This window comes from Erinaceus europaeus, chromosome 12 (genome assembly GCF_950295315.1).
Source record: "Erinaceus europaeus chromosome 12, mEriEur2.1, whole genome shotgun sequence".
In the NCBI taxonomy this organism is placed as follows: Eukaryota; Metazoa; Chordata; class Mammalia; order Eulipotyphla; family Erinaceidae; genus Erinaceus; species Erinaceus europaeus.
In genome coordinates this window covers 80,371,144-80,397,499 of record NC_080173.1, presented here as the reverse complement: position 1 = coordinate 80,397,499, position 26,356 = coordinate 80,371,144, and the positions used below count along the sequence as shown (strand labels likewise).

The window sequence follows — 26,356 nt, the reverse complement described above, 5'->3', positions numbered from 1 at the left end:
TTAGGATATTGAAATTTAAGGAGAGATGAGGAATTGATAGCATCAGGAAACAGATTTCCCCAGTGTCTAGACACACTAACTCTCATCTTTTCTTTTGCATAAGTTAAACAGAAACAGATTGGAAAGGCGCTGCCGCCTTCACCCAAGTTAAGTCTACATTCCCACCACTAAGCACAATGCAGATGTTCTTTACTTCTGGGGAAACTGTTTGAAAGTGCTGGGACATCACAGCAGCCACTCCAACACCGGCAGTAGGTTCAATAAGCAGTTTCATCCTCTCCCACACCAGCTGGGTTGCATACTGTTGGTAGAGAAGAGAGTAGGAATTAGTGAAACGGGTGGGTGGTGGCACACCTGGTAGGCTGCACACATTACCATGCACAAGGACCGGGCTTCCAGTCCCCACTCCCACCTGTAAGGGGTATGCTTCCTGAGTGCTGGAGTTGATCTGCAAGTGTCTCTCTGTCTTTCCCTCCCCTCTCAAATTCTGTCCTATCAAATAAAAAAGAATCTGTGAAATGGGAGGAGTGAAAAGTGTTTGATTTATCTTTATAGTTAAGGGCTAGGTAAAGATAGATAGCCAGTCTGGACTTTCCTTCTTAATGCTATAAGTATATCCATACCAGTGGCACCCCTCCATCCTAAGTCTGCTTCTATTGTCAGGATAATTATATTAATGCATTTGGGGCACATTAAAGGTATTGACGTCAGAAAGTCACCTACATAAGTCCCCAGTGGGTCAGTGGCTAAGAAATTGTTCTGTTGGGAGTCGGGTGGTAGTGCAGCAGGTTCAGCGGACATGGTGCAAAGCGCAAGGACCAGCGGCATAAGGATTCCAGTTCAAGCCCCCAGATCCCCACCTGCAGGGGAGTCACTTCACAGGCAGTGAAGCAAGTCTGCAGGTGTCTTTCTCTCCACCTCTCTGTCTTCCCCTCCTCTCTCCATTTCTCTCTGTCCTATCCAATGACGACATCAATAACAATAGTAAGTACAACAATAAAACAAGGGCAACAAAAGGGAATAAATATTTTTTATAAACAGATCTAATATTTCTTGTCTCACCTTAATTTCATCCTCTGTGACAGTGAAGACTTCATCCACAAGGTCCCTTATAATAGGCCAGGTGTTTAAGCCGATACTGGACTTGACACCATCTGCTATGGTTTCTGGAGGATGAGTATTGGGAATCAGTTCCCCTTTCAGTTTGGACTGGTAGCAGTCATCTGCATTTACAGGTTCAGCAGCGTATACCTTCACACTAGGTCTCAGAGTCTGAGGAGAAGAGGGTTAGACATCTTAAAACTTGGCACAGCAATCTTTCCACAGTAACATAAACAAAACAGTAACACACTTCTGCCCAAGTAATTTCCTTCTTTTGGTAGATGTAATGAAAATTAAACTTGTAAGCATTTAAAATCCTATGTCTTCTGCTGACCATAAATTGCCTAGATCACATCTGGTTTACTGGTAATTTGGGAAGCCACTGGCTTGGATAGTGGTTTGGTTATATGGAGTTCAGGCATAGGGCTGAGGGTGCCACTCAATCCCCCCCATCTGCCACTCAGCTTTTTGTACTACATATTATCATGAATTAAGGAGAGTGAGGCAAGAAAGTACCAAGGGATATTTATATGGGACATTATGGCAGTTGGGGGCGGGTGTTAAATGTGTGTCTTGTAAAATAAAATTCTATGTTGACTGTAGAATACAATGCTCTGGGACTACATCAAATTAAAAAGCTTCTTCACAGCAAAAGAAACCACTACCCAAACCAAGAGACCCCTCACAGAATGGGAGAAAATCTTTACATGCCATACATCAGACAAGAGTTTAATAACCAACATATATAAAGAGCTTGCCAGACTCAACAAGACAACAAATAACCCCATCCAAAAATGGGGGGAGGACATGGACAGAATATTCACCACAGAAGAGATCCAAAAGTCCAAGAAACACATGAAAAAATGCTCCAAGTCTCTGATTGTCAGATAAATGCAAATAAAGACAACAACAAGATACCACTTCACTCCTGTGAGAATGTCATACAGCAGAAAAGGTAACAGCAGCAAATGCTGGAGAGGGTGTGGGGTCAAAGGAACCCTCCTACACTGCTGGTGGGAATGTCAATGGGTCCAACCTCTGTGGACAGCAGTCTGGAGAACTCTCAGAAGGCTAGAAATGGGCCTACCCTATGATCCTGCAATTCCTTTCCTGGGGATATATCCTAAGGAACCCAACACATCCATCCAAAAAGATCTGTGTACACATATGTTCTTGGCAGCACAATTTGTAATAGCCCAAACCTGGAAGCAACCCAGGTGTCCAACAACAGATGAGTGGCTGAGCAAGTTGTGATATATATATTACTCAGCTGTAAAAAATGGTGACTTCACCATCTTTAGCCGATCTTGAATGGACCTTGAAAAAATCATGAGTGAAATAAGTCAGAAACAGAAGGATGAATATGGGATGATCTCACTCTCAGGCAGAAGTTGAAAAACAAGATCAGAAAAGAAAACACAAGTAGAACCTGAAATGGAATTGACGTACTGCACCTAAGTAAAAGACTCTGGGGTGGGTGGGTGGGGAGAATACAAGTCCAGGAAGGATTCAGAGGACCTAGTGGGGGTTGTTATATGGGAAACTGGGGAATGTTATGCATGTACAAACTATTGTACTTACTATTGAGTGTAAAACATTAATTCCCCAATTAAAAAAAAATTAAAAAAAACAAAAAAAAAAGAATGAAAAAAGAACACAATGCTCTAGGAGCTGGGTGGTGGCACAGCGGGTTAAGCACTCACGGCGTGAAGCGCGAGGACCTGCAGGACCTGCATGGGGATCCCAGTTCGAGCCCCCAGCTTCCCACCTGTAGGAGGGGAGTTGCTTCACAGGCCCTGAAGCAGGTCTACAGGTATCTGTCTCTCCCTTCTCTGACTTCCCCTCCTCTCTCAATTTCTCTCTGTCCTATCCAACAAAACTGACAGCAATAACAACGATAAACAAGAGCAAACAGAGTCAGGCTGTAGTGCAGCGGGTTAAGCGCAGGTGGCGCAAAGCACAAGGACCAGCATAAGGATCCCCACCTGCAGGGGAGTAGCTTCATAGGCGGTGAAGCACGTCTGCAGGTGTCCATCTTTCTCTCCCCCTTTATGTCTTCCCCCTCCTCCCTCCATTTCTCTCTGTCCTATCCAACAACAATGACAACAATAATAAGTACAATAAAACAACAAGGACAAAAAAAGGGAATAAATAAAATAAATATTAGAAAAAACACACAAACCAATTTACCAGCTAGAAAGGTAGCTGAATGGATGATCATGGGAAAGCAAGATTATTAGTGATGGTGAGCAGAAAGGTGCTGACTCACTGCATCTGTTGCTCATGTTTCATGTGAAATAAAAGCTAATATTGACCGACAAAAAAAAAAAAAAAAAAACACAAGGGCAACAAAAGGGGGAACAAAAAGTTTAAGCATACGATGCTCTGTTGCTGAATGGAAAGTGTTCCAGAAGCTGTTTTCTCACCTTAATGGCAATGGCTATCCCAGCAGCCATTCCTCCTCCTCCTACAGGTACCACCAGTGCATCTACCAAGGGAACCTTTAGTGAAAGTAAAGTAGAAATATATTAATAGCCAATTTAATGTGTAGAAAAATAATTGACGCTGGGCTCAGAGTTCTACCCAAAAGGGTGTGCATGAGGTTGTTCTGGGCTTGAGGTCCTGTACCATATGGGAGCAGTGTGGACAGCACTGGGAGAACGTGCATATATATTGGAGTGTTGCTTGGTGTATCTCTCTTAAAAATAAACGAGAGATTGAAAAGGCAAGCAGAGAAGCCTATGTGAGGCACTGAGTTTATCCTCCAACCCACAGTTAAGATGACTGATTCTGCAGTCAACAACAGCTAAACAAGAACTTTGTAAGCGTTTACCTGGTTGAGCACTTCCAGAGCAATTGTCCCCTGCCCAGCTATCACTGTAGGTTCCTGGTTTGGATGTACCATGATGCCTTCCATTTCCTCCACAATTCTTTTTGTAACATTTTCCCTGGACTGAAAGAGTATGTTAATTTAGATTGTGTGCTTAGTAGAATTCCCAAGTGTAATTCAGACATCTACCACTTTATTGACTACTTAAAATCATTTTTTAAGCTTTTTAAAAAAATATTTATTTTATTTATTTATTCCCTTTTGTTGCCCTTGTTGTTTTTATTGTTGTAGTTATTATTGTTGTTGTCGTTGTTGGATAGGACAGAGAGAAATGAAGAGAGGAGGGGAAGACAGAGAGGAGGAGAGAAAGACAGACACCTGCAGACCTGCTTCACTGCTTGTGAAGCGACTCCCCTGCAGGTGGGGAGCCGGGTTTCGAACCGGGATCCTTATGCCGGTCCTTGTGCTTTGTGCCACCTGCGCTTAACCCGCTGCGCTACAGCCCGACTCCCCTTAAATTCATTTTGTTCCATTATTGAGGGATAGAACAAACATGATAATCTATAAACTCAATAAAGTTACATTCGTTTTGTTTTTGGATAGAAAAAGAAATTGAGGGCAGGGGTAGATAGCATACTGGTTATGCTAAGAGATTCATGCCTGAGGCTCCAAAGTCCCAGGTTCAATTCCCCACACCTCCATAAACCAGAGTTGAGCATTGCTCTGGTAAAATAAATTTTAAAAAATTGAGACCAAAGAGATTTGGAGCACTGCTTCACTGTTCATGAAGCCCCCGCCCCCCGCAGTGTGAACTCAGGTCTCTGGGCACTATAAAGTGTGTACTCAGCCAGGTGTGCTACCCCCAACTCCTGTAGTTACATTCTAATGTGGGAGTAGAAGGAGATGTAAGTAAATAGATGGTATGTTCAAATGTTATGGGGAAAGACGAATATATATGTCATTTATATATGTATATATTTAGAGAGAGACCACAGCATTGAAGCATCCTGCAGTATGGTGGGGGCCAGGCTCATACCCGTGTCATACACCTGGCAAAGCAGCACACTATTCAAGTGAGCTACTTTGCCAACCCAAAATAGAGATTTCTGTAAGGTGCTTAGGAAGGGTTGCTGGTAAAGTGACATTTTAATACATTTGAATAAGTCTTGCAGATCTTCAAAATATTGCAGGAGGAGAGTAATAGTGGGGCCGGATGGTGGCACACCTGGTTGAGCACACATTACAATGTGCAAAGACCCAGGTATAAACCCCTGGTCCCCTCCTACAGGGGGAAAGCTTTGAGAGTGGTGAAACAGTGCTGCAGGTGTCTATCTTACCCTCTTGATTTCTGACTGTCAATACATTAATTAAAAAAAAAAGTAATAACCACTGCTCAGTTCTGGCTTATGGTGGTGCTGGGGATTAAACCTAGGACCTTGGAGACTCAGGCCTGAAAGTTGTCTGCATAGCTATTATGCTCGTTCCCTAGCCCACAACACTTAACAACTAGAAGGCTAAAGGTTGCCATTTACTGACATGACGACTGAAGGGCAAAGCAGTGGTGCACCAAATTAAATGCACATATCACCATGTCCAGGAACCCAGGTTTGAGTCCCCACTTCCCATCTGCAGGGGGAATGCTTCCTTACTAGTGAAGCATGTCTGCAGGTGTCTTATCTGTCCTATCTTCCCTCCCCTCTCAATTTCTCTGTCTTAAAAATAGAAAAGGAAAAAAAAAAGGTTGCCAGGAGCAGTGGATTCGTAGTGAAGTCACCAAGCCCCAGTGATAACCCTGGAGACAGAAAAAAGGAAGAGTGGAGGTGGGGGGGTTTGAGATGAGGAATTTGTCTTAGTAAATTTGAGATGCCTGGGTAGGGTGTGCGCCTTCCCGTGTACGCCTCCTTGGTTTGAGCCCTGGCACTGCATGGAAGATACTGTGGCACTGGCAGGAGCTTGGTGCTGTGGAGCCTTCCTCTGAGTGAAATGACAGCCTAGCAACAGTGAGACAACGCATGTACAAGGTGCTGGCTCACAAGGGGTAAAAAAATGAAGTAGGAATGTCAGGTAGCCACTGTATATGTTTATGCAAGCCTGGATTGAGACCCTGAATATTTGCCAGAGTTGTTACGGTGTTATCATTGCTCTCCTTACCTCATCAGTTGGTTCACTGCACACTATAGAAGCACCATATGCTTGTATTGCCATCTTTTTACAATCGGGAGCTGTTCGGGGCACCACGATATAAGCAGGAATTCCTGGGAGGAGAAATATGTTAGTACAAGTCAGTAAAACTTAGGATGTACTTTCTTTTCTTTTCTTTTTTTTTTAGAATTAAAAGCAATTTTAATTTAATTTAATACAGAAATTGGGGCCCAGCAGTGACAAACATGGTTGAGCGCACATGTTACAATGCACAAGGACCCAGGTCCACGCCCCTGATCCCCACCTGCAGGGGAAAGCTTTGCTAGTGATGAAGCAGTGCTACAGGTGTCTCTTCCCCTTCCCTCTCAATTTCTGATGGTCTTTATCCAATAAATAAATATTTAAAAATTATTTTTTTAAAAAGGTATAAAAATTGAGGGGAAAGATAAGGAGAGACACTTGCAATACTGCTTCACTGCTAGTGAAACCAGGGTTATCACTGGGGCTTGGTGCCTGCACTATGAATCCACTGCTCATGGAGGCCATTTTTCCTATTTTGTTGTCCTTGTTATTGCTGCTGTTATTGTTGAATAGGACAGAGAGAAATTGAGAGGGAAAGGGAAGACAGAGAGCAAGAAAGACAGACACCTGTAGACCTGCTTCATCACTTGTAAAGTGACCACCAGCAGGTGGGGGAGCCAGAGGCTTGAACCAAGATCCTTAGCCGGTCCTCGTGCTTTGCACCACGTGTGCTTTAACAGCTGTGCTACCCCACGGCCCCCAGAGAGGAAGGACTTTAACAGTCTGGTGGCACTACCCTGTACCCTGAGTAATTAACAAGTACCTTCCAGTTTAGCGGCATAGGCAAGAGCCTGTCCATGGTTTCCACTACTGTGAGTAACAACAGCTTTGGGTTTCTCTTCTGAAGTGGCAGAAATCAAGCCTCTGATTGCATTCAGTGCACCACGAATCTGGAAGAGGGACAGTGAGTTTACGTATTTGATTTAAAAGTTTCTAGATGACTAAGGAGCATTTCTAGAGTTTTCTTTTTTAATGTGTATTTATTACTGGATAGAGATAGAAATCGATGGGGGGCACCCCATCAGCTGGGGCCCTAATCGGGGAGTCCTGAGATTCCCAAACAGACATGATGGGCATAGACCTCGAATACATCCCTCTCTCCATTGTTACCAGTCATCTCTATCAGGAACAACACAACAGACCCCTTTGTGGCCCCCACAGGACCTTGCCCTCAACTTGGATCAACAATGGTAGAGAATGTTCTATTCTCTGAAGGGAGGCTGCACAACATACTCTATGCTACACCTGAGGAAGATGGGTCCTGATATTGGGCAGCTTGGAATGTTTACACTCATGGCCACAGAATGTGAGCTCAGATCTATAGGGATGCAGAGGTCACATAGGCTCCTAAGCTGAATATGGGCCCCAGATCACACACATCAAATCGATGGGGTTTACAGTCAACAATATTTATACACCTTTCCCATATTTGGGAGCTACTCTCTTCCCTGATCCAGTTTTCTGGTCCTTCTTCCAGCCACGACAATCTCCCCAGACAATAACTAGGGTCCACCTGTATATCAGATTTCAGGCTCAGGCCAAGAAAAAAAAAAGAACTAGTATAGCCACAGGCCCTTTGGAATATAACTAAAATATGCCTACTAGCTATCTACAAAATGGAGGGACCCCCCCCCCAACTCTTCATCTGCACTATTCCAGCCTTTAGGTCCATGATTAGTCAACAATTTGTTTGGCTTTGTATGTTAACTCTTTTTTTAATTTCTTTTTTAAATATTTATTTCCTTTTTGTTACCCTTGTTTTTATTGTTGTTGTAATTATTATTGTTGTTATTGATGTCATCATTGTTGGATAGTACAGAGAGAAATGGAGAGAGGAGGGGCAGATAGAGAGGGGGAAAGAAAGACACCTGCAGACCTGCTTCACCGCTTGTGATGCGACTCCCCTGCAGGTGGGGAACCGAGGGCTCGAACCGGGATCCTCACTCAGGTCCCTGAGCTTTGCGCCACGTGCGCTTAAGCAGCTGCCCTACTGCCCGACTCCCCTTAACTCTCTTTTCAACCACCAGATTCCAGATGCTAGCATGATGACAACCAGACTTCCCTGGACAGACAACCCCACCAATGTGTCCTGGAGCTCCGCTTCCGGAGAGCCCTTCCCCACTGGGGAAAGACAGAGGCAGGCTGGGAGTATGGATCCACCTGTCAATGCCTATATTCAGCAGGGAAGCTATTACAGAAGCCAGACCTTCCACATCTGCATCCCACAATGACCTTGGGTCTATACTCCCAGAGGGTTAAAGAATAGGAAAGCTATCAGGGGAGGTGATGGAATACAGAGTTCTTGTGGTGGGAATTGTGTGAGGTTGTACCCCTCTTATCCTATGGTTTAGTCAATGCTTCCTTTTCATAAATAAATTTTTAAAAAAAAATCGAGAGGGGTGGAGGAGGGAGAGAGAGAGAGAAAGAGAGAGAAAGAGACCTGTAGTATTGCTTCACCACTCATGAAGCTTTCCCCCTGCAGGTGGGGACCAGGGCTTGAACCTGTATCCTTGCACACTATAGTGTGTGCTCTTAACCAGGTATGCCACCACTTGGGCCCCTAGATTTTCTTTCTTTTTAAAAATTTACTAGTGGGCAGTCGGGCAGGAGCGCAGTAGGTTAAGCGCACGTGGCTTAAGGATTCTGACTCGAGCCCCGGCTCTCCACCTGCAGGGGCATCACTTCACAGGCAATGAAGCAGGTCTGCAGGTGTCTGCTTTTCTCTCCCCCCTATCTGTCTTCCCCTCCTCTCTCCATTTCTCTCTGGCCTATGTAACTACGATTACATCAATAACAACAATAATCAATAATAAAAAACAAGAGCAACAAAAGGGAAAATAAATATTTTAAAAAGTCTTAAAAACATTAAAAAAAATTACTTGTGATGGGGCCAGATGGTGGTGCACCTGATTGAACGTACATGCTATAATGCACAAATACCCAAGTTCAAGCCGCCAGTCCCCACTTGCAAGTGGTGAAGAAGGGCTGCAGGTGTCTCTCTATCTCCCCCTTCTCCATTTCTAACTGTCTCTATACAATAAATAAAGATAATATATTTTTAATGTTTTAATTTATTTATTCATTAGAGAGATAGGAGGAGACAAAGAACCAGACATCACTCTGGTACATGTGCTGCCGGGGATTGAACTCAGGACCTCATGCTTGAGAATCCAGTGATTTATCCACTGCACCATCTCCCGGACCACGATAATAATTTTTTAAAAATTTACTAGTGATTTAATATTGATTTACAAAATTATAAGATAGTAGGGCTATAATACCACACTTTTCCCACCACCAGAGTTCTGCATCCACATTCCCTCCATTAGAAATTGCAGTACTTCTCCTGCCTGAGGCTCCAAAGTCCCAGGTTCAATCCCCCACACCACCATAAGCCAGAGCTGAGCAGTGCTCTGGTGTTTCTTTCTCTCTGTGTCTGTCTCTGTCTGCATCTAAATAAAATAAGTAAATAATAAAAAAAGAAACTGCAGTACTCCTGGGTGGAGGGTAGATAGCATAATGGTTATGCAAACAGACTCTCATGCCTGAGGCTCCAAAGTCCCAGGTTCAGTCCCCTGTACCACCATAAGCCAGAGCTGAACAGTGTTTTCGTTTCTGATCTTGCTCTGGTAAAAAAAAAAAAAAGAAATTGCAGTACTCCCAAGATCACAGATATGGGTTGAATACTATTTCTATAACTACATATATGTATATAGTGCAGTAGGATAAGGGCATGTGGCGCAAAACACAAGGACTGGCATAAGGATCCCGGTTCGAGGCTCCTGGCTCCCCACCTGCAAAGGAGTCCCTTCACAAGAGGTGAAGCAGGTCTGCAGGTGTCTGTCTTTTTCTCGCCCTCTGTCATCCCCTCCTCTCTCCATTTCTCTCTGTCCTATCCAACAACGAAGACAACAACAAGAATAATAACTACAACAATAAAACAACAAGGGCAACAAAAGGGAATAAATAAATATTAAAAAAAAAAGGTTACCTTAAAAGATCCAGTTTTCTGGAAGAGTTCACATTTGAAGAAAAGATTGCGACCTGTTACTTGATTCAAAATTGAGCTTGTTAGCACTGGTGTGAGATGGACAAAGTCTTGAATGTTGAGACGTGCTTTTTCAACATCAGCAAAGGAGATGCAGTACTGAGCACACATCGTTATGAAACCTAGGAAGAAGAGAAAGTTCAAGCAAAACCCAAGAGTATTTATTTAACAAATAAATTTTTGAAAATGCAGGTGGTGGCTTGGTGGGTGGGGCTTTGGATTCATGACATGAGGTACCAAGTTCAGTCCCCAGTATCACATATGACAGAGTGATGCTCTGGTGTTCTCTAATTAATAACAGATTAATCTTAAAAAATAAAAGGGGGGCAGGTGGTGGCACACTTAGTTGAGCACACGTGTTACAGTGTGCAAGGACCTGGCTTCAAGACTCCAGTCCTCACCTACAGGGGGAGTTTTGCAAGTGGTGAGGTAGTGCTGCAGGTGGTCTATCCTCTGTTTCCCCCCTTATTTCTGGCTATCGCTATCCAATAAGAAGAAATGCTAATAGTGGGGAGTCGGGCAGTAGCACAGCGGGTTAAGTGTACGTGGCGCAAAGCGCAAGGACCGGCATAAGGATCCCGGTTCGAGCCCCCAGCTCCCCACCTGCAGGGGAGTCGCTTCACAGGCGGTGAAGCAGGTCTGTAGGTGTCTGTCTTTCTCTATCCCTCTCTGTCTTCCCCTCCTCTCTCCATTTCTCTCTGTCCTATCCAACAACAATGATATCAATAACCACAACAATGTTAAACAATAAGAGCAACAAAAGGGAAAAGAAATAAATATTTAAAAAAGATTTGTTTATCTTATGTGATAAAGAGAGAGAGGTTAGAGCAGCACTCTGGTATATGCAGTGCTGGGGGTCAAGCCTGGAACCTCATGCTTACAAGTCCAAAGCTCTACCATTCTACCACCACAAAGCTGCCATATAGGAAGTCTCTCTCTCTCTCTCTCTCTCTCTCTCTCTTGTTTCTATCGTTATTGCTGGGGCTCGGCACCTGCACCATGAATCCACTGCTTCTGGAGGCTATTTTTTTCCCTTTTGTTGCCCTTGTCGTTTTATCGTTGTTGTGGTTATTATTATCATTGTTATTGATGTTGTTGTTGGGTAGGACAGAGAGAAATGGGGAGAAGAGGGGAAGACAGAGAGGAGAGAAAGATAGACACCTGCAGACCTGCTTCACTGCCTGTGAAGTGACTTCCCTGCAGGTGGGGAGCCAGGGGCTCGAACTGGGATCCTTGCTCCAGCCCTTGCGCTTTGTGCCATGTGCACTACCACCCGACCCACAGGAAGTCTCTCTCTTTTTAAAATTTTTTTATTATCTTTATTTATTGGATAAAGACAGCCAGAATCAAGAGGGAAGGGTGTGATAGAGAGGGAGAGAGACAGAGAGACACCTGCAGTCCTGCTTCACCACTTATGAAGCTTTCCCCCTGTAGGTGGGGACTGGCGGTTCAAACCCGGGTCCTTGGGCATTGTAATCCGTGCGCTCAACCAGGTGCTCCTCCACCCGGCTCCGGAAGTCTCTTTTTTTAATTCATTTTTATTTTATAGGACAGAGAAATTGAGGGGGGGGGGCCCTGCAGCACTGCTTCATTCTTAGTGAAGCTTCCCCATGCAGGTGGGGACCAGGGGCTTAAACCCAGGTCCTTCCAGATTGTAACATGTCCCTTAACTGGGTGCACCACTTTGAACAAGGGCAACAAAAGGGATAATAAATAAATACTAAAAAATTAAAAAAAAAAAAAAAAAGGACCGTGGGGGCTGGGGAGTAGCGCACCAAGTTAAACACACATGGTGCTAACTGCAAGGACCAGAATAAGGATCTTGGTTCAAGCCCCTGGCTTTCCTCTTGCAGGGGGTTTGCTTCACAAGCGGTGAAGCAGGTCTGCAGGTGTCTATCTTTCTCTACCCCTCTCTGTCTTCCTCTCCTCTTCAGATTTCTTTTTTATTTTAATTTATATTTATTAGGTAGAGAGAGAGAAGTTGAGAGAGGAGGGGGCGATAGAGAGAGATACCTGCAGCACTGCTTCACCACTCGTGAAGCACCCTGAAGGTGGGGACCTTGAACCTGGGTCCTTGTGCACTGTAATGTGTGCATTCAACCAGGTGCACTACCACCTGGCCCCTTCTTCCAATTTCTTTCTGTCCTATCCAACAACAACAGCTATAACAGTAACAACAATAAGGGCAACAAATGGGAAAAAATAGCCTCCAGGAGCAGTGGATTTGTAGTACAGGCACCCAGCCCCAGCGATAACCCTGGAGGCCAAAAAAAAAAAAAAAAGACCCAGGTGAAGGAGGGCAGGGAGAGGGCTTCAGGGTCCCGGTGCATGATGATGGGAAAGACCTAAGTTAGAGGTGACAGTGTTTTGCAGCCACCTATCGGGGTGAGATGAGAAAATTTACCCATGTTTCAATCAACAACTGTCCTGTAAACCAGTTAAGCAGGGCTGTGCATGGCATGCTAGGGACTGAAAGTGGCACCTCATGCTTCTAAGTTAGGTCCTGACTGCATCCCCCTGGGCCCATATGTATACAGCTTGTGTTTTTATATTTCATTTTATTTTTATTTATTTATTTTTCCCTCCAGGGTTATCGCTGGGGCTCAGTGCCTGCACTATGAATCCACTGCTCCTGGCTGCCATTTTTTTCCCTTTTGTTGCCCTTGTTGTTTATCATTGTAACTATTATTGTTGTTGTTGTCATTGTTGTTGGATAGGACAGAGAGAAATTGAGAGAGGAGGGGAAGACAGAGAGGGGGAGAGAAAGATAGACACCTGCAGTGGTCTGGGAGGTGGCACAGTGGATAAAGCATCGGACTCTCAAGCATGGGGTCCTGAGTTCAGTCCTCGGCAGCACATGTACCAGAGTGATGTCTGGTTCTTTCTCTCTCTCTCCTCCTATCTTTTTCATAAATAAATAAATAAATAAAATCTTTAAAAAAAAAAAAGGAAAGAAACCTGCAGACCTGCTTCACTGCTTGTGAAATGACACCCCCTCTGCAGGTGGGGAGCCAGCCGGGGACTCGAACTGGGATCCTTATGCTGGTCCTAGCTCTTCATGCCATTTGTGCTTAACCTGCTGCATTACCACCCAACCCCCTATTTTATTTCATTCATTTCATTTCATTTTATTTCATTTCACTGTCACCAGGGTTATCACTGGGAATTGGTACCTTCTGGACAAATGCACTACTACTCCTGAGGCCTTTCTTCCAACAGAACAGAGAAATTGAGAGAGAAGAGAGGGAAGTATAAAGGGAGAAAGAGAGACAACTGCATCCTTGCTTCACTGCCCCTGAAGCTTCCTACCCCCACCCCCACTTCAGGTAGAGAGCAGGGGGTTGAACCCAGTTCCTTGTGCATGGTAACATGTAAGCTTAACTAGGTGTGTCACCAGCCAGCCCCTGTATGTAACTTTTAAAATGGTTATCTGAAAACATTGGCTTAGAATGGTGAATCCTGGGGAGTTGGGCTGTAGTGCAGCGGGTTAAGCGCAGGTGGCACAAAGCACAAGGACCGGCATAAGGATCCCGGTTCGAACCCCGGCTCCCCACCTGCAGGGGAGTCGCTTCACAGGCGGTGAAGCAGGTCTGCAGGTGTCTATCTTTCTCTCCCCCTCTCTGTCTTCCCCTCCTCTCTCCGTTTCTCTCTGTCCTATCCAACAACGACGACAACAACAATAATAACTACAACAATAAAACTACAAGGGCAACAAAAGGGAATAAATAAATAAAATAAAATATTAAAAAAAAAAAGAATGGTGAATCCTGGGTGTCGGGTGGTAACGCAGTGGGTTAATTGCACGTGGTGCAAAGCGAAAGGACCAGTGTAAGGATCCAGGTTCGAGCCCCCGGCTCCCCACCTGCAGGAGAGTCACTTCACAGGCGGTGAAGCAGGTCTGCAGGTGTCTGTCTCTCTCTCCCCCCTCTGTCTTCCCCTCCTCTCTCCATTTCTCTCTTGTCCTATCAAACAATGACGGCATCAGTAACAACAACAATAATAACAACAACAATAAAACAACAAGGGCAAAAAAAGGGAATAAATAAATTAAATAAATAGAAAAAAATTAAAAAATAATGGTGAATCCCTGGTGATGAAAAGGATATATTTATTATTATTTTTTAAAAGATTTTATTTATTTATGAGAAAGCTAGGAGGAGAGAGAAAGAAGCAGACATCACTCTGGGACATGTGCACCGGGGATCGAACCCAGGACCTCATGCTTCAGAATCCAAAGCTTTACCACTGCGCCACCTCCTGGACCACTATTACTATTATTTTTAATTTTTTAAAAAGAATTTACTTATTTATTCATGAGATAGATAGGAGAGAGAGAACCAGCCATCACTCTGGTACATGTGTTGCTGGGGATTGAACTCAGGACTTTATGCTTGAGAGTCTAGTGCCTTAGCCACTGTGCCACCTTCAGGACCACTATTATTTTTAATTTTATATATTTCACCAGAACACTACTCAGCTCTGGCTTATGGTGGTGTATGCGGTTGAACCTGGGACTTTGGAGCCTCAGGTATGACAGTCTTTTTGCATAGCCATTCTGTTATCTACCAAGGCTCTCTCTATATATTCATAAAATAAACAGAATGGATGGGGGATAGATAGCATCATGGTTATGCAGATATTCTCATACCTGAGGCTTTGAAGTCCCAGGTTCAGTCCCTTGTACGACCATAAACAAGAGCTGAGCTCTGGTAAAAAATAGAATCCCGTGGTCTGGGAAGTGGCATAGTGGATAAAGCATTGGATTCTCAACCATGAAGTCCTGAGTTTGATCCCCGGAAGCACATGTACCAGAGTGATGTCTGGTTCTTTCTCTCCTCCTATGTTTCTCATGAATAAATAAATGAATTCTTTAAAAAAAAAAAATAGAATCCTCTGTGCTAAATCATGCCTGAGTACAATATATTTATTGCTTTTTAAGATAAATCAGATTAAAGTTAAAAGTTTAATTGCTGGGCAGGGGTAGATAGCATAATGGTATGCAAACAGACTCTCATGCCTCAGGTTCCAAGGTCCCAGGTTCAATCCCCTGCACCACCATAAGCCAGAGCTGAGCAGTGCTCTTGTAACAAAAAAAAATTTAATTGCTTACTTAATGTGAAAATATTTTTATATATTTATGATTTAATAGGAAACTTTACTAGGCTATCTTGTTGGATCTAATGTTTCTGCAGTTCATTCTTCCTTGCCTTTATGCTTCTGACATTTTATAAAATGTATATTTATTTATTTGACATGACAAAGAAACTGAGAGGGAGAGAGATTCCTGTAGCACTGCCCCCACTGCATGTGGGGACTGGAGACTTGAACCCAGGCCCTTGTGTATTGTAAGGTGTGCTCAACCAGGTGTCTCTGCCATTTTTTTCCAGTGACTTCACAGTTCCATTAAGTGAATTTTTTTTTTAAAGAGTTTATTTATTTATGAGAAAGACAGGAGGAGAAAGAAAGAACCAGACATCACTCTGGCACATGTGCTGCCGGGGATCGAACTCGGGACCCCATGCTTGAGAGTCCAAAGCTTTATCACTGCGCCACCTCCCGGACCACAACCCTTAAGTGAATTTGCTATCTTCCCTTGAATTAGTTTTAGTAATTTACATTTCTTGGCAAAATTATCTAATTTCAAATTCATCAGGTATACACTTGTACAGACTAATATTTGTAAGTATTTAAATCTGCTATGTGTATCAATCAACAAATAGTGAGCACCTATATGCCAGATAACATTTGGTCCGCAGATAGATCAGTAGAATTAGGAAACTGACTTGTCTTTGCCCTCATAAAAATTGTAATCTAATACATCTTGTAACATACAATATGTAACTTAAAATGTATATTTATAAAGTATTGATGGGTCTTAGGGAAGTATATTATAAAGGAGTACTTACTGGAGGATAGAAGGTTCTATAGAAGGAGCAATGAGGTTAAGGAAGACTCTGCTGAGAAGTGAAATTTAAGTTATGACTCGTAGGATGAATGGGCAGAGAACAGGGAAAGATATTCAGGTGAGACAGAATAACCTGTTTCAAGAATTTAAGGAGGAAAAAAGGAGTGGTAAATTGCAGGGACTAAAGGAAGGCCCATTCGTGTAAAATGTGGAGATCAGACAGGATTATGAGAGTGATGTTGACGGTACAGATTATACAGGGATATGAGTCACAGATTTAAGTATATGAGTCACAGATATTTTTTTAAATTTTAAAATCTTTTCTTTCAAATATTTATTTATTTAGTCCCTTTTGTTGCCTGGTTGTTTTATTGTTGTAGTTATTATTGTTGTTGATGTTGTCGTTGTTGGATAGGACAGAGAGAAATGGAAAGAGGAGGGGAAGACAGAGAGGGGGAGAGAAAGATAGACACCTGCAGACCTGCTTCACTGCTTGTGAAGTGACTCCCCTGTTGGTGGGGAGCCAGGGACTCGAACCAGGATCCTTATGTTGGTCCTTGCGCTTTGCTCCACCTGCCCTTAACTAGCTATGCTACTGCCCGACTCCCTTTTAATTTATTTTTAACCAGACCACTGCTCGGCTCTGGCTAATGGTGGTGCAGGGGGGATTGAACCTGGGATTTAGGAGCCTCAGGCAGGAGAGTCTCTTTGCATAACCATTATCCTATCTGCCCTCTGCACTGAGTCACAGAGTTTTTCCTCCTTTTTCCTTTATATTTTTATTTAGGGGCTGGGTGGTGGCACACCTCTTTGAGTGCATGCTACAATGCTTAAGGACCGGTGTTTGAGCCCCTAAATGCTCACTGTAATGTATGTGCCACCACCTGGCCCCCCAGATTAAAAAAAATTATTATTATTATTATTATTTATTTATTAATTTTTTACCAGAGCTCTACTCAGCTCTGGCTTATGGTGGTGCGGGGGATTGAATATGGGACTTTGGAGCCTCAAGCATGAGAGTCTCTTTGCATAACCATTATGCTGTTTACCCTCCACAGGTTTTTTTTCTTAAGAGCAATGGAATACCACTGAAGATTTATTTATTACTAAAATACTGCTCAGCTCTAGCTTATGGTGCTGTGGGGGGAATTGAACTTGGAACCTCAGAACCTGAGGCATAAGAGTTTTTGGGGGGGTCGGGCAGTGGCGCAGTGGGTTAAGCGCACGTGGCACAAAGCCCAAGGACTAGCGTAAGGATCCTGGTTCGAGCCCCCGGCTCCCCACCTGCAGGGGAGTCGCTTCACAGGTGGTGAAGCAGGTCTGCAGGTGTCTATCTTTCTCTCCCCCTCTCTGTCTTCCCCTCCTCTCTCCATTTCTCTCTGTCCTATCCAACAACGAACAACATCAACAATGGCAATAATAATAACCACAACGAGGCTACAACAAGGGCAACAAAAGGGGGAAAAGATGGCCTCCAGGAGCGGTGGATTCATGGTGCAGACACTGAGCCCAGTAATAACCCTGGAGGAAAAAAAAAAGAGTCTTTTGGGTGGTCCAGGAGGTGGCCCAGCGGTTGAGGCCTTGGACTCTCAAGCAAGAGGTCTTGAGTTTGATCCCCGGCAGCACATGTACTAGAGTAATGTCTGGTTCTTTCTTCCCCTTTCTCTCCCTCCCTCCTCCTCCTCCTCCTATCGCCCTCACTAATAAATGAATAAAACAACAACAAAAAAAAGTCTTTTGGCATAACTCATTATACTATCTCCCCAGCCCTCACTAGAGAATTGTATTACATATTAGACATGTTCCTAGTAAGTAACTACGGTTATATAGTGAATAAAAAGAAAGAGTAGAATTAAAAGTTTAGTTAAGAATTATTGCCCATTGGGCAGGGGTAGATAGCATAATGGTTATGCAAACAGACCCCCATGCAGAAGCTCCAAGTCCCAGGTTCAATCTCCTGCACCACCACAAACCAGAGCTGAGCAGTGCTCTGGTAGGGAAACAAACAAACAAAATATATATTGCCCACAGGAAAAATCAATGATGTTCACACAGGAGGTGGTATGGTAGATAAAGCCATTGGATTCTCAAGCTTAAATTCCTGAGTTCAACCCCTAGTGTCACATATGCCAGAGTGATACTCTGGTTCTCTGTCTCTCAAAAATAAACTCTGTATGGTGGGGGAAAGGCAGTTAAAAGGGCTGGATGGCAAAAATGGAGGTAGGGAGTCAGGCGGTAGCGCAGCAGGTTAAGCGCATGTGGCGCAAAGTGCAAGGACCGGCGTAAGTATCCCGATTTGAGCCCGGCTCCCCACCTGCAGGGGAGTCACTTCACAGGTGGTGAAGCAGGTCTGCAGGTGTCTATCTTTCTCTCCCCCTGTCTGTATCCCTTTCTCTCTCCATTTCTCTCTGTCCTATCCAACAACAAAGACAGCCATCAAAACAATAATAATAACTACAACAATAAAAAAACAAGGGCAACAAAAGGGAAAATGAAAAAAAATGGAGGTAGAAATGTTACAAACAATAATCTCTTTCTTATATTTTATATATTTATGTTGGATGGAGACAGAGAAATCGAGACAGGAAGGTGAGGCATTGACACCTATATCACTGCTTCACCTCTTGTGAAGCTTCCCCATGCATGTGAACAGTAACATCCTGCTCTACTGGGTGTGCCACCACCCAGTCCCTAGCAACAGTAATATCTACCACGAGTAGTGGAATTGCACAGGTATGACGTCTTGGTGAGGCTTCAGGAGAAAACAAAGGTGTGGTCCAGGAGATAGTGCAGTGGATAAAGCATTGGACTCTGAAGCATGAGGTCTTGAGTTCAATCCCTGACAGAACATGTACCAGAGTGATATCTGGTTCTTTATCTCTCTCTCTTCCTATCTTTCTCACTAATAAAGTATTTAGAAGAAAACCTACCTACTTTAAAAAAAAAAGCATTTCATTTTAATGAGAAAGAGAGGGAGAAACATATACACATACCAGAGCACTACTCAATTCTGGGGATTGAATCTAGGACCTCAGAGCATCAGACATGAAAGTCTACTCTTCCTTTCTTTCTTTCTCTCTCTTTCTCTCTCTCTCTCTTTCTTTCTTTCTTTTGCCTCCAGGGTTCTTGCTGGGGCTTTGTGCCTGCAATACGAATCCACTGCTCCTGTAGGCTATTTTCCCCGTTTTGTTGCCCTTGTTGTTTTACCGTTGTTGTTATTACTGTCGTTGTTGTTGGATAGGACAGAGAGAAGTGGAGAGAGGAGGGGAAGACAGAGGGGGTACAAAGACACCTGCAGATTTGCTTCACCGCCTGTGAAGCGACTCACCTGCAGGTGGAGAGCCTGGGGTTCCAACCGGGATCCTTACGCTGGTCCCTGTGCTTCGTGCCATGTGCGCTTAACCTGCTGTGCCACAACCCAGACCATGAGAGTCTGTTTTCATAACCATTATGCTGTCTCTCCAGCCCCAAACCCACTTTTTAAAATTATCTTTATTTTTTTAAATTTTTGTTTACTGGATAGAGGCAGCCAGAAAATGAGAGGGTAGGCAGAGAGAGGGAGAAAGAGAGACACCTGCAGCACTGCTTCACCATTCACAAAGCTTTTCCCCTGCAGGTGGAGACACGGGGCTTGAACTCTGGTCCTTGCGCATTATAACATGTGCGCTCAACCAGATGCACCATCATCCGACACCTAAACCCACTTTTTTTTTTTTTAAAACCAGAGCACTGACCAGCTCTGGTTTTTTATGGTGGTTAGGGGGATTGAACCTGGGAGCATGGAGCCTCAGGCATGACAGTCTCTGCATAACCATTGTGCTATCTACCTCCTGGCCTAAGTTTCTTTTATTTATTTTTAACCGAAAGAACTGCTCAGCTCTGGTTTATGATAGTTATTAATGAGAAAAATGGGAGAGAGAGAAAGGACCAGACATCACTCTGGTACATGTGCTGCCGGGGATTGAACTCAGGACCTCATGCTTGAGAGTGCAGTGTCTTTCCACTGTGTCATCTCCCAGACCACTTCTCTCTCCTCTATCTCCCACACCCTTCTCAAGGTTTCTCTGTCCTAACAACTAAATACAAAAAATTAGAAAAGAAAATAGACTCTCTAGGCTGGGGAGATAGCATACTTATAAGGATTTTCATGCCTGAGGCTCCAAAGTCCCAGGTTTGATCCCAGCACCACCATAAACCAGAGCTGAGCAGTGCTCTGGTAAAACAAACAAAAGAGCAACAACAACAACAAAACTATGATAGTAACTAACTTCATGCTGCAATTGTTAATAAGACAAGATATCGAATTGTTCACTTAAACAAATTGCACAGTTTATAAGTGGTGGGGAGAAATGAATACTAATAATCTCTCATGATTCATTTTAGAAAAACAAACCCAATTGTGGCCAGGTGGTGGCGCACGCACCTGGTTGGGTGCACATGTTACAAAGCACAAGGACACAGGTTTAAGCCCCTCGTCCCCACCTTCGGGGGGAAGCTTTACAAGTGGTAAAGCAGTGCTGCAGGTATCTCTATCTCCCTCTTCCCTTCAATTTCTAGCTATCTCTATCTAGTAAATAAGCAAAGATAATAAAAAAAATTAAAAAAAGAAAAACAAACCCAACTAAATAATGGGCAGATGACCAGGGAAATTATGCAACACAGTAGCTTATGCAACATACTTTAAAGATTTGTTTTTTTAATATTTATTTATTCCCTTTTGTTGTTTTTGTTGTTTTATTATTGTAGTTATTATTGTTGTTATTGGATAGGACAGAGAGAAATGGAGAGAGGAGGGGAAGACAGAGAAAGGGAGTGAAAGATAGAAACCTGCAGACCTGTTTCACAGCTTATGAAGCTACTACCCTGCAGGTGGGGAGCCAGGGGCTCGAACCAGGATCCTTATGCTTTTTTAAAAATACTTTTTTCTATTTATTTATCTCCTTTTGTTACTCTTGTTGTTTTATTGTTGTAGTTATTATTGATGTTGTTGTTGGATAGGACAGAGAGAAATGGAGAGAGGAGGGGAAGACAGAGAGGGGGAGAAAAAGATAGACACCTGCAGACCTGCTTCACCACTTGTGAAGCGACTCCCCTGCAGATGGGGAGCAGGGGGTTCCAACCGGGATCCTTCCAACCGGGATCCTTAACACGCTGCGCTACCGCCCAACATCCATTTTACCACAATTTAACACACACACACACACACACACACACACACACACGAAAGAGAAAGAGAGGAGAGATTGATTTTTGAGATTGTAATTAGTTGGAATTACAATTAATTACAAGTTGGGATCATAACTTGAATTGGCTTAGGGCCAAGATGGGAGCAGTGACATTATGACATGTACTGATTCACAGACCCCAATGAGACCCCATGGGAAGGGCAGGAATATGAAGCTTCCAGATCAACTGGAACCAGCAACTTCAAAATTTCTAGGACTCTCTGTTCTCACCTTTGCTGCCTTCTGCTGGTTGGCTTCATTGTTTTTCATTGTAGACAAGCTTGGTTCCACGTAGCAGGACACAGGGCTCCTGAGAGCTCCCATGTTTTATATTTTAAAGGCTTCCACACTGGAGAGGGGTTTTCTCAGTTTCAATTTAAAAAGTCTGGATAAGGACTCTGATTGGATCATCTTGTGGCTGGAGAGTGTGGAGTTGTTGAGCATGACAAGATACAATAGTCAGAAGTATTTACAGAAACATGAAAAAGAAACAGAATGGCTTCCATAACACAATATCAATTATGTACACTTAAATCACACATATACAAGAACAATACTATGTATGTTTCAAAGTTATACATACATTCAAGGGCATATATATTAAAAACCCTAGAGTGGCCACCTAAGTGGGGAGGAGGGAACATAAGTAGGAAATCCAGTGAAGGGGAAAAAGATGATTTGAGAAAGGCCTTAATGTCAGTGAACCAAATAGTATGACTGCCTCTAATTTTAGCACTTGAGATAAAAAATAGGAGCAAATGAGGGATGAAAGAAGAAAAAAAGAAAAGAAAAAAAGGAGTGGTCCAGGAGATGGCACAGTGGATAAGGCATTAGACTCTCAAGCATGAGGTCCTGAGTTCAATCCCCGGCAGCACATGTACCAGTGATGTCTGGTTCTTTCTCCTATCATTTTTCATGAATCAATAAATAAAATTAAAAAATATATTTCTTTATTTAAAAAAAAAAGAAAAGAAGAAGGGAAAGCATTTCTACAAGTGAGGAGCATCTTTCCTCAAAAGAAAAGGAGAGAATGGTAAGGTGATGAACTCCATAATTACACACTGCAGATATAGAGCAGACATCTGGATTTGAGACTAAATGCAGGGAATGAGGGAAATGGAGGTGTCAGGGATAATTCATAGTTTATTACATGACTTAGGCTGATTTATGCTTACAACAATTTGAGTTAAGATTGGTGAAGAAATGAATGTTTTAGGTGAAAATAAGAAATTGATGGGGGGTCGGGCAGTAGTACAGTGGGTTAAGCGCACATTGTGCAGTGCACAACAACTGGAGTAAGGATCCTGGTTTGAGCCCCGGCTCCCCACATGCAGGGGAGTTGCTTCACAGGTGGTGAAGCAGGTCTGCAGGTGTCTGTCTTTCTCTCTTTCTCTCTCCCTCTCTGTCTCCCCTCCTCCATTTCTTTCTGTCCTAAGACAACATCAATAACAACAACAATAAAAAAGGGCAACAAAAGGGAATATAAATAAATAAAAAATAACAATTTATTTATTTATTCATGAGAAAGGAGAGAAAGAACCAGACATCACTCTGGTACATGTGCTGCTGGGGATTGAACTTGGGACCTCATAGTTGAGAATCCAATACTTTATCCACTGCGCCACCTACCTGACCACGGTGTCTATTTTTCTTTCCTCCTCTCTGTCTTCCCCTCCTCTTGATTTCTCTCTGTCCTATCCAACAACAACAGCCCCTGGTTCCAACCTGCTGGGGTAAAGCTTCACAATGAAGCAGGGCTACAAGTGTCTCCCTCTCTATCTCCTCTTCCCCTCTCAACATGTCTCTATCCAATAATAATTAATATATTTTTAAAATTTTTAAAACTTTAGGGGAGGGGGAGTCAGGCGGTAGCGCGGCAGGTTACGTGCATGTGGTGCAAAGCCCAAGGACCTGCATAAGGATCCCGGTTCGAGCCCCCGGCTCCCCACCTGCAGGGGAGTCACTTCACAGGTGGTGAAGCAGGTCTGCAGGTGTCTGTCTTTCTCTCCCCCTCTCTGTCTTCCCCTCCTCTCTCCATTTCTCTCTGTCCTATCCAACAACGACATCAATAACAACAACAATAATAACTACAGCAATAAAAAAAAAAACAAGGCAACAAAATGGAATAAATAAATAAATATTAAAAAAAACAACTTTAGGGGGGTAGATAGCATAATGGTAATGCAAAAAGACTCTCATGCTTGAGGTTCCGAGGTCCCAGGTGTTCAATCCCCAGCACCACCATAAGCCAGAGCTGAGCAGTGCTCTGCTAAATAAATAAATAAATAAAAATCTTAAACTTACATGGTTAACATTTTTAATTTTAATTTGTAGTTCTTCATTTCTACCTTTATTATTTTGTGTTCAGTAAATGTGAACTGAATAATTTTTGTTTTTCGAAACATTCTTTGTTGGGGGTAGCATAATGATTATACAAACAGATTCTCATGCTTGAGGCTCCTAAGTCCTAGGTTCAACCCTCCCACACCATCATCAGGCAGAGCTGAGCGGTGCTCTGGTAATAAATAAGTAAATAAACAAATAATAATAATCATAATAATGAAACTGAATTAGACCCTTTACCATTATCTAAATCTGCTTATTTTTGGCATTACCCATGTGATATGTGGCCCAGTCCCTACTGTAACACTTTGAAACATTATAGAAGTACCAGGCCATTCATCCTCAGGGGGTAGGAGATGGCTCACATGACAGACTCAACACTTTATCATATACTGTGCTTGAGGACCAGAGTTTGAGCACATGGCCACTACAAAGGGAGTCACATACAAAGGAGAAGCTTCAGTAGTATTAGAGTAGTGCTGTGGTGTCTCTCCTGCCTTTCACCTTCTTTAAAAATATTTTTTTTCATTATCTTTATTTTATTTATTGTATAGAGACAGCCAGAAATCTAGAGGGAAGGGGGTGATAGAGAGGGAGAGACAGACACCTGCAGCCCTGCTTCACCACTCACAAAGCTTTCCTCCTGCAGGTGGGGACTGGGGGCTTGAACCCAGGTCCTTGCGCATTGTCACATGTGCGCTCAGCCAGGTGTGCCACCACCTGGTCCCGTCTTTCACTCTCTATTAAAAAGGAAGAGTGGTCTGGGAGGTGGTGTAATGGATAAAGTCTTGGGCTCTCAAGCATAAGGTCCCAAGTTCAATCTCTAGTAGCACATGTGCCAGAGTGATGTCTGACTCTTTCTCTCCTCCTATCCTCATTAATAAATAAACTATTAAAGAAAGAAGGGAGTTGGGCGGTAGCACAGCGGGTTAAGCGCAGGTGGCGCAAAGTGCAAGGACCGGCATAAAGATCCCAGTTTGAGCCCTTGCTCCCCACCTGCGGGGGAGTCTCTTCACAGGCAGTGAAGCAGCTCTGCAGGTGTCTATCTTTCTCTCCCTCTCTCTGTCTTCCCCATCTCTCTCCATTCCTCTCTGTCCTATCCAACAATGACGACAACAATAATAATAACTACAATAATAGAACAACAAGGGCAATAAGAGGGAATAAATAAAAAAAAGAAAGAAGAAAAGAAAAAAGGCAATATAGCTCTCACGATGGCTTGGGCGACAGTCTATTAGTATAACAGATGAAGCAGTAGACTCTCGAGTATGAGGCGGGTCCCAGTTCAAGTCCTGGCATTGCATCACATACGCCAGAGTGATGCTCTCATTTGTGTCTTCTCTTTTTAAATTTTTTATTATCTTCATTTATTTATTGGATACAGTAAAAAATTGAGAGGGGTGGGGAAGATAGAGAGGAAGAAAGACAGAGAGACATCTCCAACCCTGCTTCACCACTTGCAAAGATTTCCCCCTTTAGGTGGGGACCAGGGTTTTGAACCTGGATCCTTGCACATTGTAACATGTGGTCAAACAGGTGTGCTACCATCCGGCTCCTCTTCTGTCTCTCACGTCAATAAACAAATATATCTTTTAAAAAAAAGACAACTCACCTGGACAGTGAACTTGCTTTGCTATACAAATAACTCCGGTTTGAGAGGGGCCACCACCACACCGGCGGAAGCTCTGGTGTGGTGCTTTCCAGTCTGTTTCTATCTTTATCTGAAAAGTTCAACCTGGAGTGGTGAAGCCCAAGAGATGACAAAAACGAAAACGAAAACCAAAACCAGAGGTCACTGGAATGGTGGAATTATGTAGGTACAGAGTCCAAAAATGAACAAAAAAAGCCAGCCTTTCACTTTTCTACCATGAAATGAGATCCACTATCCTCCACCAAGATAACCATTCGGCAAAAAAGCATGTGTGTGTGTGTGTGTGTGTGTGTGTGCGTGCGCAAATACGTCAAAAGATGTCATATATATATATATATATATATATGTATTTGCATGGAGATTTAAATATGCAGTAAATAATTTTACAGTATTGAGATAAAACAATAGCCTACTTTTTCTGCAACAGGCTTTAAAAACACAATTCAACAATGCATGAGGAAGACAGTTCCTTGCCAACACATATTTGAATTAAAGCCGGAATTTTTCATTGTGATTCAAGCTTATCAACTGGGCAGTTGACTAAGGTTGTCTGGGATCCCGGTTCTTCACCTTAAACATGAAGGCGACAGATCCTCCAGGCGCCAAAGTTAAAGCCTGGACACCTGTCCAGATCTGTCGCTGGAGACCCCGGCCCAAGATGACTGGAGAAGCCCGGATTGTGGGCTGCCTCTGTTAACCTGAGACCCATATCTGCACCCAGTGGCTGCTCAACGGCTACCGGAATAGCAATAGCAGCAATAGCAGCAATAGCAGCAGTAGCAGCAGTAGCAGCAATAGCAGCAATAGCAGCAATAGCAGCAATAGCAGCAATAGCAGCCGCGAAGGTCCGGCCTCACCTCACCTGACAGGTGCCGAGCCTCCAACTGCAACCTCCGCTCACCTTCCCCGGAGCACAGCTCTGCGCACGCGCGGCCTCCGCCTCCCCCGCCCCGCCCCGCCCCACCTCACTTGGGCTCGTCCTCTCTCCAGCGGCGCTAAATTGCGTTCAGCGCTTTTCCTCCCAGCGCGG

General features: G+C 43.5%; 1 protein-coding gene across 4 annotated transcripts; it reads right to left on the bottom strand.

Annotated features, from left to right (window-relative positions):
• Positions 1-26,330, bottom strand: SRR (serine racemase). Of its 4 annotated transcripts, none has more exons than XM_060204143.1 (9): positions 26,189-26,330; positions 21,564-21,750; positions 10,146-10,324; positions 6,918-7,044; positions 6,083-6,186; positions 3,935-4,054; positions 3,528-3,602; positions 1,063-1,272; positions 1-301 (listed from the first exon to the last, which is right to left on the bottom strand). In XM_060204143.1, the coding sequence occupies exons 3-9, from the start codon at positions 10,311-10,313 to the stop codon at positions 104-106; spliced, it is 1,002 nt and encodes a 333-aa protein (XP_060060126.1). In that variant the 5' UTR covers positions 10,314-10,324; positions 21,564-21,750; positions 26,189-26,330; the 3' UTR covers positions 1-103. The 4 variants fall into 4 exon arrangements, with proteins under 4 accessions (XP_060060126.1, XP_060060127.1, XP_060060128.1 ...); XM_060204144.1 differs by having other exon boundaries at positions 26,184-26,261; XM_060204145.1 differs by lacking the exon at positions 26,189-26,330 and adding an exon at positions 25,288-25,487.
• Positions 26,331-26,356: the final 26 nt, after the last annotated feature.